This window comes from Cyprinodon tularosa, unplaced genomic scaffold, assembly GCF_016077235.1.
Source record: "Cyprinodon tularosa strain WSP-4 unplaced genomic scaffold, ASM1607723v1 ctg31, whole genome shotgun sequence".
Lineage (NCBI taxonomy): Eukaryota > Metazoa > Chordata > Actinopteri > Cyprinodontiformes > Cyprinodontidae > Cyprinodon > Cyprinodon tularosa.
In genome coordinates this window covers 2,288,735-2,308,631 of record NW_024039019.1, presented here as the reverse complement: position 1 = coordinate 2,308,631, position 19,897 = coordinate 2,288,735, and the positions used below count along the sequence as shown (strand labels likewise).

Below are 19,897 nucleotides of genomic sequence, written 5' to 3'. Positions count from 1 at the left end.
ATATTTACAAACGTAATTTACCAGTTCGCTCTGCAAGCCTGCAAGTTCACACGCAGGGTAAGGAATTCCCTCCAACGTAGTGGCGCTGGCGCAGTGCATTGTGGGTACCGGTGGAAACTGAAAGCAAACAGCTTGTTGCTTCGGCTTCATTTATTCCAGACAAGACTCTATAAGGTAGGTTCTCTCGCGGTTTAATTGCGTGGCTTTTTAAACGGGTTAAAAGTTTCTAGAATAATCATAAAAAAAAGTCAGAATATGAAAGGAAATTAGATGTAAAATAAGCAAAGAAACACAGTTGCTATTTTAGCCAAAAGGCGCCATCCGTTTGAGCTACATCATGTTTCAAAAGCGCTCATTTCAAATGTTGAACCCGCTGTGAGATTTTAGATTGATTAGGAAATGATGGAAAACAGTAACTCGCCTCTTGGTTGCGGGATTTACGGGATAAAGTTTGGTTAAAACGACGTTTAGCTGGAAACTAGCAGAGAGCTGTGGACGTCGCGCGCCCATTTCACAGCTAGCTTTCTGAGAAACAGGAGCTTCTGATCAGTTAGTAAAGAAATGAAACATTTTCCACTGTGGTTGGAGGAAGACACGATATAAATGACTTGTAAGGACACTAGGAGTGAACTTTGCTCCTGTTTTTTTTTTTATTCAGCGCTTGATTAAAGGACTAATCCGCTGTTTCTAAAGATCTCAACTTTTATTTGCTGTAGTTCAAGCTCCACCAACAAAGATGTTTCAATAAATACAGCAGAAAAGCCTTTTAAGTGTTAAAGTGTCATTTATGATTAAATTTCCTTAGATGAGTGCACAACGCGACACTACAACGGTATTATCTTGTGCAATGTATAATGTGCAGTTTACCATTTTATACCCTGTGCAATAAATATAAATATCCATTTATATTTACCCTGTATAGGGCACTCAGTGAAATACTTTGAAAATTAACATTTCACTGGAAAAACGATCTAGAAATAAGTTAAAATGTATTAAATTAAGTGTATTTACCCTTAATTTGAGTAGGTACATGAGATAGCTTCCCAAATGGAGTATTTTTACTTTTAAAAATTAGATATTTAGATAAAATGCACTTGAAATAAGACAAGGCAATTGTGTCTTCTTATTTTAAATGTAAATTGTCTTATTCCATTGGCAAAATGTCTCTTTTGCTTACTCAATCCAAGAACAAATGCACTTATTTTAAAAAAAAACTAGGCCTATTAACTTTTCAACTTTATTTTTCAACTTTTCAATTAGCTTTTTACCATTTTTTTTTCTTGACATGTTAACCTTTTTTTTTTCAACTTAATTTACAGTAGTTAATATATCATTCAAGAGATTATCTAATTGGCCAAATGCCAAAGTAAGATGTGCAGCCATGTTGCAGGATCTTTGCTGAATGGCTGGATATAGATCTTGTGCTTCTAGACCTCATTGCGGGACGGGTGGGACTCCATTTAAAAGGGGTATGAAAGGGATGAAAAATAATAACTTGCTCTATAAAGGGTTAATACCCATGTAAACACCCTATGCAATAACCCTGTATAATGATCCTATTTAAAAAAAAAGCTGCCATATGTGGATGCACTGTATGTACTATATATATCCCATACAAATTTTTCCCCACTGAGAGATTAATAAGGCTCATCAATTACTCAATCAGCGGTTTATATTTTTATTAGTAATAATTAAAAAGAAAAACTAAACCATATCAATGAATTACTCCTGTTAAAAAGAAACTCTTTGGTAGAGGAATGATTTTAATTTAGAAAATGAACTTCTTATCAACTGGTCTTCTTTGTGCTCCTTCATGTTGCAGCTCTGCCCTCACATTTGTGACCCAGCCATGTCTTCGACATCCCAAAAACATAAAGAGTTCGTCGCCGAACCCATGGGGGAAAAGCCTGTGAACGCTCTAGCAGGCATCGGAGAAGTCCTAGGCAAAAAATTGGAGGAAAAAGGCTTTGATAAGGTGACCATGTTTTTATTTCTTCATGTATTAAAAAATACCTTTTTTTTTAAAGTGTTTTCGTTCTTTTGAATGCCAGTTTAGAATAGAATAGAAAATCCCTGTATTGTCCCACAATGGGCAAATTGTGGTGTTACGGCAGCAAGAGATTATAGAAAAAGTGGTCACACAAATGTGGACCTTAAAAATCTTTTATAAAAATAACAGAATGAGTGACAAAGTTAAGAAAATAAAAAAATAAAATACTGTACTGTACAGTGTTTTTACAATATAAATACTGTGCATCTGGAAAAATACTGTAATGTCCAATACTGTCTGCAAATTAAGTCTGATAATAACCCTCCTGTTCATTTTTTTTCTTATGCTTGGGCTGTTTAAGTATGTAAAGTCTTGGACAGAAGTTTTTGTTTTAACTCCGAACAAATAAGGAATTAATATTTGTATTTTCTTATTCTTTTACAATTGTCCATATTTATGCATCATTTCACAAATTTCATCACCTTTTTTTTTTTAATCCAAGAAAAAAATTAGCTGATTCCGATCCACGGCTGCGTTGTGCAGCAATGGGCTTGTTTTCTAAGACCCAAAGGTCATTGTTTATCATGTTTTTAATCAAAACAACCTAAATGACCACCTAATCATCAGGGGGCTTGGACAGGTATTGTTTTATAAATACCTGTAATGTTAATGTTGAGTTGACGTTCCCAAACAGAACACATTCTCTTGAAATGAAAAGACAAATAAATAAAAAATCAAACATGCTTCATAGTAAACTGCTTCAGATGATTAACTCTAAACTAAGTATGACAATAATGATGAGGCTGAACATAAAACTGAAAGAACAGTAATAAAACAATGCAGCGATGGAACAGTTTCAGAAAGAATGTTTTTGTATAAAAGAAACGTTTTTCTTTTTTTAAAGGAATTAGGACAGGAATCAAATGAGCCTTATTCCTGGAGAATCAGAACATTTATGACACAATGTGTTATCTTAAAAATAATCTAGAAGTCCTTTTTTGGATTCCAGATGATAATAAATTTGATGATAGTGACAGGCCTAGCTTAGAAATGTGAAAGAGTACATTTTATTTCTCATTTTCTGTTTGGTAGATTGTTGGAAAATGGCCAACTGACTGTTGTATAAAACCTGTTGACGCTTGAGCTTTTAAGCTCCTGTACAACAGGGTTCCCTTACCGGTTTAATGCTGTATTTTTTTTAACGTGCATGTTTTTTTTCTGCCTCCCCAGGCGTACGTTGTCCTGGGCCAGTTTCTAGTTCTGAAGAAAGACGAGGAGCTTTTCAAAGACTGGCTTAAAGACACCTGTGGAGCAAATGCCAAGCAGCAACGTGACTGCTACGGCTGTCTTAAGGAATGGTGTGACGCCTTCCTATAAATCCTGTTGTTGATCTTTTTTTCTTTCTTTCTTTTCTTTCTTTTTTTTTTTTACTTCTGAAGTCTGAAATGTACATTACCTCCTCAGCTATCCCCAGACAATTCTGCGACAAATCCTCACTAGTTTTCACTAAACCACTAAAGTAACACACAGCCTTTATTTCCATTCAACAGATTCCTGCTCAGTTTTAAGTTAATGCCAAAACACATCGGCTCTGATTTTATTGGGATTGACTCAGCAGCTGTTTGAAGAGTCGAATCTGAGCGTGTAGAGTTGGATGAAAGCTGTGTGTTTCAGCTTTTAAGCAGTAATGACACCTTCTAATGTCTACTCACTCTTAATGCCCTTTTTATGCAAAACAGGTGAAATAATTTCCAATGTTAACACATCTATACCATCACTGTCTGTATTGCTTGTAGTTCACGAACAATCCAGGTTGTGGTTTTTGCTCCTTTTACTGTAGCTAGGGCTTTTAAATGTTATTACACTTCTGTTTTATCGTCTGGAATAAAGATCAGCGCTTAACTTGATACCTTTGTTTAAATATAAAAAAAAAAGTAAACTGCATTGAAAATTTGCCATTCTGTGCTTAATACTCACGCATGTAGAAAATCACTGTTAGTTCAGAGGTTTTTTTTCACAAGGACTATTTTTAATTGTAGTTCCCGCTAAAGATAAGCATGATGCTGACTAACTGCTGTCTACAGGGCGATGTTCAGTATTAGTTTTCTACCACAACATTTGTTAGCGAACAAAAAGTTCAGTTTTGCTCCATTTGCCACTGCTGTTGTAGAAAACTGCGATGCTGCCTGCATTTAACACACTTGCTAAGTTTGACAAAAGGATTTTTTACTAAATAATAAATTCTGCTCTAAGTCCTTGTTAGGCTGTTTTGTTGGACGACTCAGAAAAAGTTGCCTTTTCTGCTAAAAATAAAGCTGGAATGATTTGATTCTTGTTCTAGCTGTAAAGTCGTAGAAAAGTTTAGAAACTGATCTTTTCTGTTTGGACTTGAAAAAATGAAGGAACATCCCCATTGGGTTACCTGGAGAGGGAAATGTACATGACTGAAGATGCTGATGCAACAAACCTGGAAACCGTTCAGATAAACTATATTACCTGACTTGTAGCTCGAACACTTGTGCACTGCTTTTTAGGTGACGATTCGCTCTGACCCTCGTTAATTTTTAGCTGTCAGAAGCCTTATCGCATGCTGTTGTAAAGATGTATTTATCACTAATTGGGATATCGATCACAATGCAGATTGATATCTAGACGCCACCAACAGCTATATGAAAATGGTCATTGAGGTATCTGTGAAAACACTGGCCCGTTCGTTTTGATCTCACTGAAAAAAAACAATAAATGACATGTGTCACATTCACACAGGACTCGTGTTCATTTAAAGAAATAACACACAGTGTGTCTTCAGTGACAGGAAGTTTATTTCAGAGCTTAATTTTTCAGGATAACCTTTTCTACAGTTTTAGATTTAACAGTTTATTTGTAAAATGTTGAAAGAATGCAATGGGGTCGGTCACTCCAATATTCGATAATGTTCAACATGCTTTTTCAAGATTTATAAAACAGCTAACTACAGATGTACAGATAGGATACACGGATCAGATCTTGGCTCAGGTTTTAATTCGCTGGATAAGATATCAGACGAATAACAAAGTCCTTTATTTTTATTTTTTTTTCAGCTCTTATTGTCATTACACATTCACAAATAGAGAGCAACAAAAATTAACTGCATTTAACCCATCCCCTTGGGGAGCAGTGAGCTACCATTGTGCAGCGTCCGGGGAGCAGTGTGGGCTTAAGAGTCTTGCTCATGGAGCCAGAGTGTCCGTCTGTGAGAGTGGGGCTTGGACAGGTTCCCTGCAGATCCTTAAAAAGTCTTAAAAGGCATTGAATTCTTCAATATAAAAATATGACCTTAATTGGTATTAAAATGTCTTAAATCAGACTTTCATAGTTGTTGAAATTGTCACCAAGTCATAAACAGGATTTTATTTTTGTAATTCATATCTAAAAATTATAATAATTCATGATCATTATTTGAAATTTACTGAACGGCTTCGCTGGAAGCATTATTAGTTCTATCCTGACAGCAGAACCAATAAAAACTATGTTGCAAATACACCTTGGGCTGATGCAATAAAAAATTCTATAAAAAATCGGCTATCCAGCCAAAAGCTTTCTGCATGGCTAAAAACCGGAGCCAGGTGATGTGTATGAGGAATGGCGTATTTAGAGCAAGAAGTCATTCAAGCTCGGCATTATGGGAATCAAAGCTGTGGAGTCAGACATGTGAAGAGTGAAAAACAAAGCACTAAAGTGAAGTTACAGAGAATCAGCAGCTATTTCTCAGTTCTGTTCCACCCGTATCTCTACAGCCATCTCCGACTACAAAAAAAGGCCCAGTAGCACCAAATCTCTCTTGGAGGTTCGCCCACAATGAAAGCAGAGCTATTATGGACTTTGAGTAGGGATCAAAACAAAGTTTGTGAATTCCAATCATTAGTTTTTAAAAATATATCTGACATTAGTGTGTTTTAAACCATCTTCCTATATGGAAAGTTTTTCAAAATTATAAACATTTCTACTGGGCCAGAAAGTAATTTTTATGTTAAAATAAACATCAGGTTAAATTTTTTGCAACCAGGGTTTCTTGTGTTTATTGGGAAGTCGTTCTTAAAGGTTTATTTCAGGGAACAAAAAAGTGTTAAAAAAGTGTTGAATTTGACTTGCCTTATGTTGTAGGAATTCCCCTAACCACTAGGCCATAACTCCCCTTAATTTAGTAATGTAAAATAAAATGTTAATATATTAATATTTTGTGCTGTAATTTATTAGTAACAGCACATTTTAGGCTTATGCTCTATTATAATATCTATTTGCTGTGAACATAGAAGTGTTTATTCATTTTTGCTGCTAATATTCAGTATTAAATTACATCAAGTACATTTATATCTTTTTCAATATGTAATTGAAAAAATATGTCAGGTTCAACAGCTTTACTGACATAAGGTATATAGGTGATTTATTCAACAGTATCAGACTGTATGTAGTATTGGCCGTTATGCTCAGCCCAGGAATTTGATTTTATTAGTAAACTACTAGATTGGTGCATCGCTCCAATTAACCTGATTCTTAATTGTTAAGTAAACATGTCGAAGTAACAGTCTCTTTCCCAAACACTGTGAAAGACTTTCTGCACAGGAGTATCTCGTTTTAAAAGGCTAAAGAAACACTTGTCTGTAACAGCTTGCATTTTACTCATAAATCACAATACAGTTTTTCTACTTTTAGCATAGCAAATGCATCTAAATGTCATATTTAGGTGTTAGAAATAGAGATCTGTTAATGAAAGTGAGGCATGACCTGATTGCTTAGCTCAAATATCCCCAAATGTAAACTGTACTGAAGATCTGCCTTTTATGTGTTCGTAATTAAACAAAGTAAAAAAAATCAACAACAAGACAGAGTTCATCTTTGATGAGAAGAAGTTTATTTCAGTGCTTCATTTTCCAGGATAACCTTTTCTTCCACAGTTTCAGATTTAATAGTGTAAATCACTGGGGGTAGGGTGGATGGGGGGGTCCAGATATCGTTTTAAATATGTTTTGGATTTGTAAAGGAACCAGCTTGTTTGTTAAATACTGTATACAATGCAGTTTCCACAACAACCTCTGTTTTAAATGGCCACATAATCCCTTTTATGGACAGAATATAATCTACCATCATACTTCAATAGATTATAACTGCTGTAGTTAATTTGTGCTCTAATGAAATAGAATATTATTCACACAACAGACTTAACCTAAGCTGATTTTTGCGGCTTCGATTACAAATAAAAGGTCCATGAATAATTCCTGGGATTAACAATAATGGGTCAGTGCACTATCAAACTATAAAACCTCCAAATTACAGTGCTCGGGTACTTGGACCTGTTGTTTAATTTTCATACTAGCACCTATGCATAAACACACGCTTCCACATCCACGCCACAGCAACACTATAAATGAGTATAATGCTAAAAATATTGTCAAACCCTACAAATGAATGAGCTGTAGGATTGAGTTTTAAAATGGCTGTTTTCTTTTATTTAAACAAGTAACTGCCAAAACATGAAAAATATATAAGTCTTGGTGTGAGTAAGGCTGAAAACGAGGAGTTTTGGCCTTTTGGTAGAGAAAGCAGAATATCATCAGCATATATGTGACGCCGAATGAAATGTTGAATTTATGTCTGGCTCCTTTTTTTCCAAATCTGAGCTTATAGCACCACTTAAACTATGAACTAAATGTAGAAGTGACATATCCATGTTTGTCCATAAGAAGCGAAAAAAAAAGAAACCAGGTGATTCGTTTATTGTCCATTTTGGCAGTTACTTAACGCATGAGGTTCATCGCATTTTAATTAATCCGAAGTTTCAGTTTTGTCTCAAATCCTTGAAATGTTGCAGTTTAAGAAAATTAAATATTTTGACGCTGATTCTTAACTGTACATTGACAGCTATTTTTTTGTTGTTGTGAGGTTACTATAGTACACCGACATTTTGCTTGAGTTGGAAGTACAAGTACACACTGTACATACATGTACATACTGTACAGTTGTACTTTGATTCAACAACAATCCCTGATGATTTGTCTCAAAGCAGAGCACAGAAGAATTTCTTCTCCCTGAAAGGGTTTTCTGAGGTGGGCACCGGGGTGATCAGGGGGTCGTCGCAGGCGTGGGCGTCGCAGTACGCCATCAGGTCAGCTGCTGCTTTGGAAACCTGCAGGTAAACATGAACACTTCTTAGACATGTTGGAAGCAGCAGAACATATTGGTGTTCCGTCTAATTAGACAAAGGAATGGTGAAATACAATCAGAAATGTCTGTCATTGCTCTGTGATGATTGTGCATCCACTGTTGGAAGATTTAAATAAGGTGCTGGAACTTCATTCAGCTGTATATATAAGGGATGGCATTTCTGTTTCAGTCATTAAGTGGATTTAAACCTATATATATATATTTTTTTCCCATTGCACCATGACATAAAACTCCACAAAAATAAAATAAATTCTTTGCAAAATCTACAGCTTTGTTTAGTATAAAAACTGCTTGGTAAAATATTTTTGATGATGTGGAAGTGTGACACCGTGTGTGTTTTTAAAATGAGGCGGATTGAATCGACTGCTGCATAACACTTGTCAGGAAAAAACGTAGTAGTTTGAATCATTTATCCAAACATTAAGATATTTCTGATCGAACATAAAGTACACCGTTGCTCAAGTACTTTACCTTGGTTTGGTTTGGTTTGATTTGTTTCAGTATAGTAGTTTTTTGCTTTATCTTTTCCTTTTTGGCTGCACCTTTTTGTTTTTTCTATCGCTTTCTCTCCTTATTTTTCATGAAAAGATCTAAAATGATAATAATGAAATAAAATACAGACTTAAGAGGTTTGAATCCTTCTGCAGGGCACTGTCCTCAACCCCTGATTTATTTTTTCCTGAGCTCTGCTTTTTCTTTTTGTACTATCTTGAGGTTGCCTACTGAGAAAATGTACTCATCCGTCTGTTTCCGTCACAGGTTTATTATGTGTCATTGCACACATTGTGTACGGCCCTAATAATAACTCAGAATAATGAAAAGCATCATGGCAGAGCCCCATCCTGAATTCATACTTGGCTTTTCATTCTAGGTATCTTGCTCACTTTACGTGGTCCAGATTTTGATCATAAAAATGCGATGTTTATCTTAAACAGTTATGAACATGGGATCCTAAATGAAAACAATTGCATTTGCATTTTTTTATCAAATAAAAACTGGAAAACTAAACTGTTGTTTTGAAAAATCTAAATAAATATCTATGTAAGCCTTTCCTGTATGATATGTATATTTAGACTGAAACTCTATATAAGAGGAAGATATGGTTTTACAAAACCTAACAAGACTTTATGAAATAATGAGTTTGCTTTTAGATTGAGAGGTTTGACTGGTTTATATTTGGTTTTCATCTTTTAAATGATACGATGCCTCAGAAAGGTTTCCTTAAAGCCACGAGGGACATCAGAGAAGGATAAACTGCTTGGAAACGTTCCAGTGGGCTGCAGTTCACTGGAGGTACATCTGAGAAGGTCAAAAGAACCTTGCTGCAGTTTTAGTCAAATTAGTTTACAATGTGTTGAACCAATGTGGTAAAGAGAAAATATTTCTGCTTCCTTTCTGATTTAATGTTCCTTAATTTTTTTTCCTCACAAGTAAATGTCTCAATCCAACAAACAGGTTTTATGTCAGACAAAGATAACCCGATTTAATTGATTTGATCTCTTAAGAAGCGCATCAATCTAGCTCTATCTACAGAAGCAAATGTCATATAAACGCTCTAACTCATTAAGTTGATGTCAAGAACTACTAATAACTCTGTTATAAGTAATGATTTTTAGCCCACTGCACAAACCTTTTTTAAATGAAGGGAATTTTGAGCAACCTGTTTCAGGTCATGCTACAGCTTTTTAGTGGTCTTTACTTTGACTAGGCCACTTCTGTTTTTCTGTACTAAATGTGCTGATTTGATCCCAAATGTAAAAAAAAATAAATCAACTCTCTTTTCTGAGATAATGTAACCACAATGAGGTTTTTGTTGTAGACGACCAGCTCAGAATTCCCATGCAGAAAGCGGTCATAACCTCAAAAACGTACAGAAATTACATTAAAAACATAAAACACAGTTAAAAGAAAAAGAAGAAAAAAATCTAAACCCTTTTAACTTTTTTTAGGTAAAGTCTATATAGAATAGGCTGTTGGTCTATTTGGGTGTCAGAGGGGGTGTTTATGTGTGTATGGGACTTTCCTTGTGAGTGTTTTGTTGTTTGTTTGTGAGGAATGTGAGTGTCAACAACTGGAAGACACTAAGCTTCACAGCTTTAGGATTTATGAGTAAATGTCCCTGCATGGTTTTCCTGTTGGCAGTATGGCAAACCAGCCCTTTTTCTGGACTTACGTAGCATAAAGTACTTCTAAATCTGTTAAACAGCATTAAATAATGTCCTGTACTGTCCTCACCTGTTCAATTATTCCTATCCTGTCCATTAGAGCTTGAAAACAACAATATCCCCTTGACAGACAAGATGCTTCCAGCTGTAGAAGTTTTTTAAACAGCTGGGTTTAGAGTCCAGAGGAGCAATTGTAAGGCCTTCTTCACCAGCTTTTAGTTTCAGTCGAATATTCTCCCAGAATTATTTGCAAGCATATATTGTTTAATTTTGTAATGACCTTAGGATCCCATGGGTGTCATTATTGCCCAGTTCCTTTCCTATTGGTGAATCATGAACATTAACTGGGTCTATCATGTATTAGATGTTCTCTGAGGTTGTTTAAGGACTTCTAGAGGTGTCATCAGAAGGTGCAACCTGACTCTATTAGATGTTTTTTTTGTTTTTTTTTTACACGTGTGAGTAATAGCTGGTACTAAATTAACTTGATGTTTCCCATCCCATGCATGAGGCTGTTGTAGAGCTGGAGAGCTCCTTCAGCTATAAACTTTTTTGCTGCTGCAAACAACAGAAATGTACCCATTGTGCAACAATAAAGGGATTTTCTATTCTATTCTATTCTATTCTATTCTATTCTATTCTATTCTATTCTATTCTATTCTATTCTATTCTATTCTATTCTATTAACTTCCAGGTCTTTGCTTATCATCTGTTTATGAAATCTTTAGATCAGAGTCCATTTCATATTGTCAGACGGGTTCTACATAGTTCTTAATTATAGAGGGTGTGGCTGGTTAAACGATTTCAAAAATGTAGCTGATTGTACCAGTTTCATTACAGAACAAGTTTAGTTTGGTTGGAAAGGCTGGCTTGTTTACCTTCTATTAATAAAACTGTATTTTTTCTTTATATTTGGGCTATATTCCTATGATACTAGCATTTGTTAAATAATCTGAAACACTGAGTTGTGACAGGAAACGCAAACACAGTTAAATGATATTTTAAAATACTATATCTGTTTTACCTTTATCCTGCAGAAACTAGCCTCGATCTTCAGCTGTTCTACCAGCTTCCTGGCTTGGCCGACACTCATGGTGCTGTTCACTGGGGTGTCTCCTTTCATCCTGGCCACAGAAACAGCAATATTTGTGGTTTAGAAAAGAACATTAGGCCTGTTAGTGCACTGCTACATGCTTTTTAACCAGATACACAGTGATGCACCCTTATGTAGATGATGATAAGATCTTAAAAATATTCAAGTTAAATGGCTCTGGCTGCACAGCAAGGTTAATTCTGGACATCACCAGTTAGAAACTATGAATATGTGTCAATATTATGCCATAGATTAATCATAGCTGATTTATTATGTCATTCTATAGTGACAAAAGGCAGCATATTTTTATGACGAGGCCAAAGCAACATAAATTAGGCCAACTAGGCAAGACTATTCAAAAATTTCCCCCAATCTGTGCATGAAAACCATAGAAAAAATTAAATGCTAGGAGCAAATGATTGCAGCCACTGAGGCAGGTGTAAGACGATGATGTTATATGCACAGGGAGGCTTATAGAAGGATATCTAAAAGAAATGATGTCGGATGGGTTATGGAAAAGAAAGAAAAAAAGCTGAGGAGAGAAAAGAGCAAATCTGGTTCTTTTATTCTGGACCTTTCCTCATTGTCTTCCTCCTCTCCCTCCATCCACCCCCCCTTCTCCTTACCCGTATGATATTCCTCTTCAGGTGCAATCTTCCCCCCTCTTCTCTCGTCTCTCTCTTTCTTCTTTTCTTTTTTTTCCTCCTGTCTTTTTCCACCTCTCTGTGTCTTCTTCTATAAGCTTCTGTTTTTTGGTGGTATGAGTGTAGCCGAACCCCACCCCTCACAGACAGCAAGCCTTGGATGGTACCCTGCCCTGTACAGTCCGGTGCACTGCAATTCTGCCACAGTGAGCACCAGATTTGTGGTGGATGGATGGGATCACCCCCCTCTTCTGAGAATGGTACCTACCAGACGGAGGGATGTGTATGTGTGTGTTTGTTTGGGGGTGGGGGTAATGTCACTGGTGATGGTTCTCTTTTGTAAGTGGACTGCGCCACATCTGTGTGCATGAAATCAGGTCCAGCTGGATTCACCCCGGGTGTGATACTAAAGTCTAAATCAGAAATTAAAATATTTAAGTCGTATATTTATTACTTAATCAGCATTAAATAATTTAACATTTCGTAGAAATCTACCACCCCCCACAGACATGATTGGTATTGTGTCCCTCTGAGATCTATGATGCCTACCCTCTCCTCCGTTGCTATGGTGACTGCTGCAGTCTTATATTTCTTCTTATATTTCTTCAAATGTATAGCTTTTCACTATTATTTTAATAACTCGCAACTGGAATAGGATAATGTCTTATTGTTTATCCTTTTCTTAGCTTATGAGAATGACACAGAAAAATGAATAAACTGGCAGAGCGGGTTTGTGTTTTTAGAACGCTCTCTGACCAAACACCCTGTAAAGGAAAGCTGTCCGCAGACTTATCTGACACCGCGGATACGTTTCACTCCCTTGTGGCGACCTAGAAAAGTTTTTTTTTAATGTTTGTAGATTATAAATTTTCAATAAACACTGTGTTTTATAACAAGTCGATAGGAAGACCCGAGAGAAGACAACATGACGATATTTTCGTTCCGAAAGCATGGTTCGACGCCATGTTTGATTTATTTTCTTTAATGGCGCAAAGTTACCGACTTGTGTTTACCAATGGAGGGACATCTTCTCTGTTTTACTGCCTCTGTCTTCCGGTTTATGTCTGCCGTAAACTGTCGCTGGTTCGGGGAGACGCCATGACCAACTTCCCTTACAACCGTTTTTTAAAAAGTGTTTATACAGAGAGAAAATAAATAAATGTAAAAAAATAATCTCTCTCTCTCTCTCTCTCTCTCTCTCTCTCTCTCTCTCTCTCTCTCTCTCTCTCTCTCTCTCTCTCTCTCTCTCTCTCTATATATATATATATATATTTTTTTTTTCTTTTTATATATGTATAAAAAATATATTTTTATAAATAAACAAATACAAACAAAATAAACAATGACCAACTTAACTTACAGCCCTTTTTAAAAAACAGAAAAAAAAATAAAATACAGAATGTATACATTTTTATATCTATATATATATATATTGGCTCAATACATGCACCCTTCCCAGAAGGGAATAGGGGACGGGCACAGCGCGTTGCATTCTGGGTACGCCGCCATATTGACAGCTAGTTGCTACGGTAAACAAAGACCTAAAACAGCACAGAGAAAGCACAAAGACGAGTAAACAGTGATGTTAAAAGCGAAGAAAGGATGCGGAATATACCGAGACACACTGCAGAGGGAAGCCAGGGACCGTTATCTGCAAAAGATGGGCTTCATAAACGGACTTGATCCCTACGAAGTAGCAAGCAAGGACTGGTGCGTTGGGGAAGAATTTCTACCGCCGTTTGCGAGGGAGGACATATTTTCCTATCTAGTGTGTGGCGTCAGTGCCTACACACATGAAGAATTTCGCTGCTACAAGTCGCTAGAGGCTTACAAACAGCTGACAGATGGAAAAGTTCACGACATGGAAGTAATCAAACCGAATGAGAACACAGTCATCAGAGCCAAGGTAAGTATGTTCTGTAACTTACCAGAATGAAAATGCCGGGGACACACTCTCATGGACACTGGGATTGAGTTGAAAGTTATATTTGGCCGTCTTACAGCAGCGACCCATGCTAGCCGGCGACTCTTTGTTATGGAGGACATTTGTTTTCCATTGAGACGCCTCCAGGTTGGAAAACGGTAAAAAGACAATCCATTTGGGATTTTTTTCCCCGTCCAGTCACAGCTTGCGCTACTACACCCTACGACACAGCAACGGGTGACCATAACGACAGCAGAGGTAAAATGAAACGGCAAAAAACTAAGCAAACTACTAGCAGAAGAAAGCAAGTCCTTACAGGCGCGAAGTCGAAGTGTAAACAATGGGCTGACCAGCTTTCAATATGGCTGCCGCGCAACGTGTGACGTCATGTGCCCGTTCCTTATAGGCAGTAACACCAGAGGAGCCAAGCACCAGCTACTAGTGGATAGAGCATTCACTTGAGACTGTAAGACCAGGCAGACAAATCTGTGCACTGCCCGGATTGACTATAAGAAAGCCTACGACTCAATGCCACATACATGGATACTGGAAAGCTTGGAAATGTTCAAGATCAACAGGACTCTAAAAGCCTTCATCACGAACTCAATGAAGCTGTGAAAACAAGTCTGGAAGCCAATGCAAAGCCAATTGCACAAGTCACCATCAAGTGCGGCATATACCAGGGCGATGCACTATCCCTGCTGCTGTTCTGCATATATATATATATATATATATATATATATATATATATATATATATATATATATATATATATATATATATATATATATATATATATATATTATTATTATTATTCATTTATTTGCATTTTGTAGCATTACGACAAGAAAATGTATATTCCCAGCAAAAATAAATCAACACAGATCATTCATGATTGCACTCCTTTAGATTTTAACACTCCTCAGAGCATGAAATGATTTAAAAATTCAAAAGCTTATCTTTTTACTGGCCTTTGATTAGGTCAATATTCCATATAGCTATCAGAAACCTATGTTTTATCCATTTATTATGTTACAGATTTATTCTTTATATTTTGATAATTTGTAGTTATCTGTGAAGCATTTTGGCCATATGTAGGCCTACTATACTATATAATTGAATTTATCTCTAAAATGAATTATAATAGGTCTATTTGTACAAGTTATGTACAAATAGACCTATTATAATAATATTCACTTTTTAAGTGCTAGGTTTCAAACATACAAAGTTAAATATAGATCAGTTCTTTACTTTGCAGAAAGGCAAAATATTCCCTAGTTGCTATTTTACTTTACTAGAGCAGAAAACAAAAAGCGTTTTAGTAGATGGCTTTAGTTTAGGACTCCATCTGGTGGCAGCTTTGAATGACTCCTGCTCATATAGAAACTTGAGTGTAATAAGCCTCGTCAATATATCTAACAGCTGGAGGTCACTCACTTTTGGTTACCTTAGATTAGAGAGTCAAATACTCAGAGTTCTTATAAGAATGTATTATTCATTTTTTCATGATTGGGAGGAGCAGAGCAGATTAAGCAAAACTGAGCCGAGCAATGGAAGCAAGGTGGAATAAACCCTTCGGTGAACTAAGGTTATTCACACATCTTTCTAAAATGAGTAGAATTCAAGTGGAAAAACAAGTAAATATGCTCATCTTAAATCATACAGGCCCGTATACATGATCAACAGACCACATTTCACTGGATGTTAAACTCCTTTGTATTTAACAGCTAAATACAATTTTCCACCTACTTAATTAATATGTCCTAATTAAGTTCAACTCAATTACTGTAGAGGCACACGGGACCTTTGAGTCTGGAGACACTAAAACTCAGATACAACCTGCCTGCTGGATTCACTGCACTTTTATTTCCTGCAGCCGACTGCAGAAACAGCTAAAACCAGGCGAAAGCTAAAAGCAAACTTGCAGAGCTTCAGAGCTTGTGCTTCACATGTCTGAAACTGAAGATTAAAAGAGGTTGGAGGCAAAGGTTACTTTTGAGAATAACGCTGGTAGAAACATGGTTGAAAAAAAAAAGAGTTTTCTTCTTCAAAAAAAGTGTCCATGTTTTGGTCTGCTACATAGGATCTTAATAAAGTACAGTGAAGTTTATTTAATGTGATGAAATGGAAAAAAAAAAAGGTTCAGTGGGTAGCCTATGATTCACTTTTAAGGCACTTGTATATATGCTCTCAATGCAAAAACAATTTGATGTCCTGTGATCTGATTTTAAAGTCTTTTGGCAGATGAGCTCTAATGACTTAGTGGAGATAAATAACCTCACATTCAGTGCAAGATGACAGGCACTGGTGCTCCAGCCTTTCACTTTATGAAGCAGACTTCAAGTTGTAGAAGATACGTTTTGTTTCAACTAAGGCTGACAGCTTAAAATTGGTGTAGAATGACCTAAAACTCAAACAGTGGTTGAAGTTACAATAGACCAAAACCAAGCTTCTTTAATGACCTTCCCAAAACCTCAATCTTAACAGCAAAGATGAGTAATAATTATGGACTACAACTTTTTATGGTCCCTTTATCAAAACATTTTTTTGACAATTTTGCATATTTGGGCCAATATGCACAATTCAATAATTTTATTAGCTGGAGAAAATCAGTGTTGCACACTTTAACCATTATACTTACTAAGCTGCACGATGAGTTATTATTCCTCCAAGGAAAAAAAAAAAATAATGGGGTTGAAAGCATCAATTTCTAAAATATGTGAGATGTTCATGTCTAGGATGAAACCAGAACAGTAAACGGATAGGTTTAAATGATTAAAAGAACCTGGTTCTCACAGTTGGCACAGCAGAGCTGTTTGAAGAAGTTACATCAGGCGGATGCTGAGTTTGTTTTAACCTCTCTGCCTTTCTGATCGATCTGCCCTCTGGGTGCCGCAGCATGCTGCTGAGAATCACAAACCGCCCTTATGTAATGATGATGATCATTCGAATCATCAGCTGCAATTGTCCATTTGCATTGACGGAAACATAAAGACTCAATACTTTCCAAACAGACACTACTGGCTTCATTCATAGAGTGCCGGTGATCTGTTGGCGGTTCCAGCCTATCACAGAGAACGGTTTCATTGCATGTTTGAGCTCAGAGGAGCTTTTAGTGCATTAACCCACACCGATCCCCCCTCTCTCTCACACACACACAAACACAAGCATATTATCCCCAGTGACAGTCTGAGAAATCATTATTTCTCCTTTTTAACCAGTTCCAGTGTGTTAACACTTAAAATCCAACAAGAAGAACTCTTCCAGTCACATCCTCAGGTTTGGTTTGGCTTACATACAGTATGAAACTTGGTGGGAGAATGTAGATGGCGGAGATCTGCCTGTTTTTCCAGTGTAGTCCTGTTTCTCTGACTGTGACTGGCTGGATATGCTCTCTTCATCCTCTAACATGGGAGTTGGCTTAGAGTTTGTCTGCCTGGCTGTGTGTTTCCTGGATGGGGCCGCTTTTTACAGCTGCTTTTTTTAATCTTTGCTTCTGTCTCTTTGAACCCCAGTCGGCCTCGGCAGATGGCCGCTCACACTGAGCCTGGTTCTGCTGGAGGTTTCCTCATGTTAAAAGGGGAGTTTTTCCTCTCCACTGTCGCTACAAGCACGCTTAGTTTGAGGGATTGCATCCGCGTCAATGAGTCGATGCAATCAACTGGTTTTCCTTAGATAGAAAACTTTGAATCAATTTGACTGTATGATCTGGTGAACTGTAAAGTAAACTGAGATGACATGTGTTGTGAATTGGCGCTATATAAATAAACTGAATTGAGAACAGCAATCATATCATTGGTACAGAATATACAGTATGTTTCTAAATCTAAAATATGTGTATGCTGAGAATATGTGAACTGATTAGCATCTGTGTCTTAAAAGAGCTTTTATGAAAGTTCTATTCTAAACTATAAACTTGAAAGACATGACTATGTGTGTCCAACACCTTGCGAGTAAAATCCCACTTAGGCATTTTGTGGATGTCATGCAAATAACAATCTAAAGTAAGAGTATAAACCTGACGCAGGGGGAATATAAAACAAAATGAGAGCAAATAGCATTAAGAACAAATTATTTACATGAGTAAACATGGTGGTGGCAGCATAAGGCTGAGGAGAGGCTTCTCCTGATAGAAGATATAGGCTTATCCATTCCCTTTATGCGTTTCAGAGTAATTACTTCTTTTCTTATATCTGATCATCTTTCACTTCAAGTTAGAAATCAATTCTTCATTCAAATTACATTCTCTCCCTGGTTCTAACAGTGTGGTTTTTATTTTCCAGTGAACATGATGAGGGTTTGACCAAATCTAATATTCATCTAAAAGCTGGAACCAAATATCTAACCATTGACAAATCCATAAATGTCTAATCAACAAACAGCCACACAGCATACACATCTGCATCTTTATTATCCTTTGCATCATGTCATACAAACTTCTCAAAATCTTAGTTTCAGCATGAATGACTCAACAGTAGTTGAACGGTCGTCATAAAACAAACTTCATTGTACCAAAAGTCAAAAATAATTTTATGCCCGGACTCCAATCGGAAACGTACTATAGATTAGAGATGGTATTGGCCAAAAACACTTGTCCTGCAGAAAAAGCAACCTGCAAAAGTGACAGGGCAACCAGAAACACTTTGACACACTTTGCTTTCGTTCCTTTTCTTTGACGCTTGCAGAGGAAGACCACTATGGACAGCTACAGATCCTGCAGTTGTGCACTTCAAGCTGGGAAACATCTGAGGCAGCACATTGGAATTGAATTGAAATAATTTAAGCAGGGCTTTACCTGCATAGTCAGCGGTAACCATCTGCTAAATGCGATCGGCAGACACACAGTCTTTGATATAGCAGCATCGTGTTTGTCACAGTGCACCTCAGAAGGATTATGAAGAGTATAATCGGTACATAGAGGTAAAAACGACTAAATACAAGGATCGGATGCTACAATATGAAACTGGTTAAAGAGAAGATTCAATATGAAAAGGGAGGAAGCAGGAGAAAAGCATTACAAGGAAAATCACATGAGTTTCTAGGTCTCGGGGGGGGGGGGGGGGGGGGGGGGGTATGAAGAAACAGCACAGCATTAATATGACAAGTCGTACCTGAAGGGTTCATACCCCCATCAGGAAATGTAGTAATGTCGTCTTTTTTACTAAGTTATCTCATTAATAACTTTAAATTTGAAAAAATTGGAATGTTAAATTAAATAGTTCCCATGAAAAAGCAAAGCTAAGATATACAATGTTCCTGGATGCGCAGTTACTTTAACCCCCTCCAACCCATTTTTCAAGAGAAAAACACAAGTAAAATCTGAACACACATATTAGACAGAAGCACACGCATACACACTTTCACACACAGAGAGGCCCTTCAGTTCCCACAAATTAAAGAGAGATTTTTCCGTCAAAGTGTCTCTCGGTTACAAACATCTTGAGGTCAGCTACGAGGCCACTGCGTAGCCAGTCCACACACTGTGGCCTTAAAGGAATAGTACACCCAAAACATGATTAGCCTTCATTTTCTACTCACCCCCATGCTGAACAAAACTCTGGAGTACTTTTTTGATATCTCAAATGCATCTGGAGATCTGGGAGGCTTCTTGCTGTCTGCTGACATTCAAATAATGGAGGTCTATGGCGCCCGAGACAGAAAGGTCCACAAAAGTCCACAAAAACGTGTCAATATTCCTCCATACTGCTCGTCCAATGTAATCTAAGTGTCCTGAGTGGGTAGCATCCAGAATTTACTCGAAACGAAGTCATTTAGAACGTTTTAGAGCCTAAACAGTAGTGTATAGGATTTCCTAATAGCGCCCCCATGTGCGCTCACGATTCTACGGAAGCCGGCAGACCAAACCGGAAGGAAGTGCGC

The 19,897-nt window shown here is 37.0% G+C and overlaps 2 protein-coding genes across 2 annotated transcripts; one reads left to right on the top strand and one right to left on the bottom strand.

Annotated features, from left to right (window-relative positions):
- Positions 1-19: 19 nt before the first annotated feature.
- Positions 20-4,751, top strand: banf1 (BAF nuclear assembly factor 1). Its single transcript, XM_038292224.1, has 3 exons — positions 20-174; positions 1,823-1,975; positions 3,221-4,751. The coding sequence occupies exons 2-3, from the start codon at positions 1,850-1,852 to the stop codon at positions 3,365-3,367; spliced, it is 273 nt and encodes a 90-aa protein (XP_038148152.1). The 5' UTR covers positions 20-174; positions 1,823-1,849; the 3' UTR covers positions 3,368-4,751.
- Positions 4,752-7,705: 2,954 nt separating this feature from the next.
- gng3 (guanine nucleotide binding protein (G protein), gamma 3) lies at positions 7,706-12,333 on the bottom strand. Its single transcript, XM_038292225.1, has 3 exons — positions 12,076-12,333; positions 11,381-11,480; positions 7,706-8,153 (listed from the first exon to the last, which is right to left on the bottom strand). The coding sequence occupies exons 2-3, from the start codon at positions 11,477-11,479 to the stop codon at positions 8,025-8,027; spliced, it is 228 nt and encodes a 75-aa protein (XP_038148153.1). The 5' UTR covers position 11,480; positions 12,076-12,333; the 3' UTR covers positions 7,706-8,024.
- Positions 12,334-19,897: the final 7,564 nt, after the last annotated feature.

Coding starts and splice junctions, on each gene's coding strand:
- banf1 (XM_038292224.1), top strand. CDS start 1,850: ATGTCTTCGACATCCCAAAAACATAAAGAGTTCGTCGCCGAACCCATG. Junction 1,976..3,220: donor AGGAAAAAGGCTTTGATAAG/GTGACCATGTTT, acceptor CTGCCTCCCCAG/GCGTACGTTGTCCTGGGCCA.
- gng3 (XM_038292225.1), bottom strand. CDS start 11,479: ATGAAAGGAGACACCCCAGTGAACAGCACCATGAGTGTCGGCCAAGCC. Junction 8,154..11,380: donor CTAGTTTCTGCAGGATAAAG/GTAAAACAGATA, acceptor GTTTACCTGCAG/GTTTCCAAAGCAGCAGCTGA.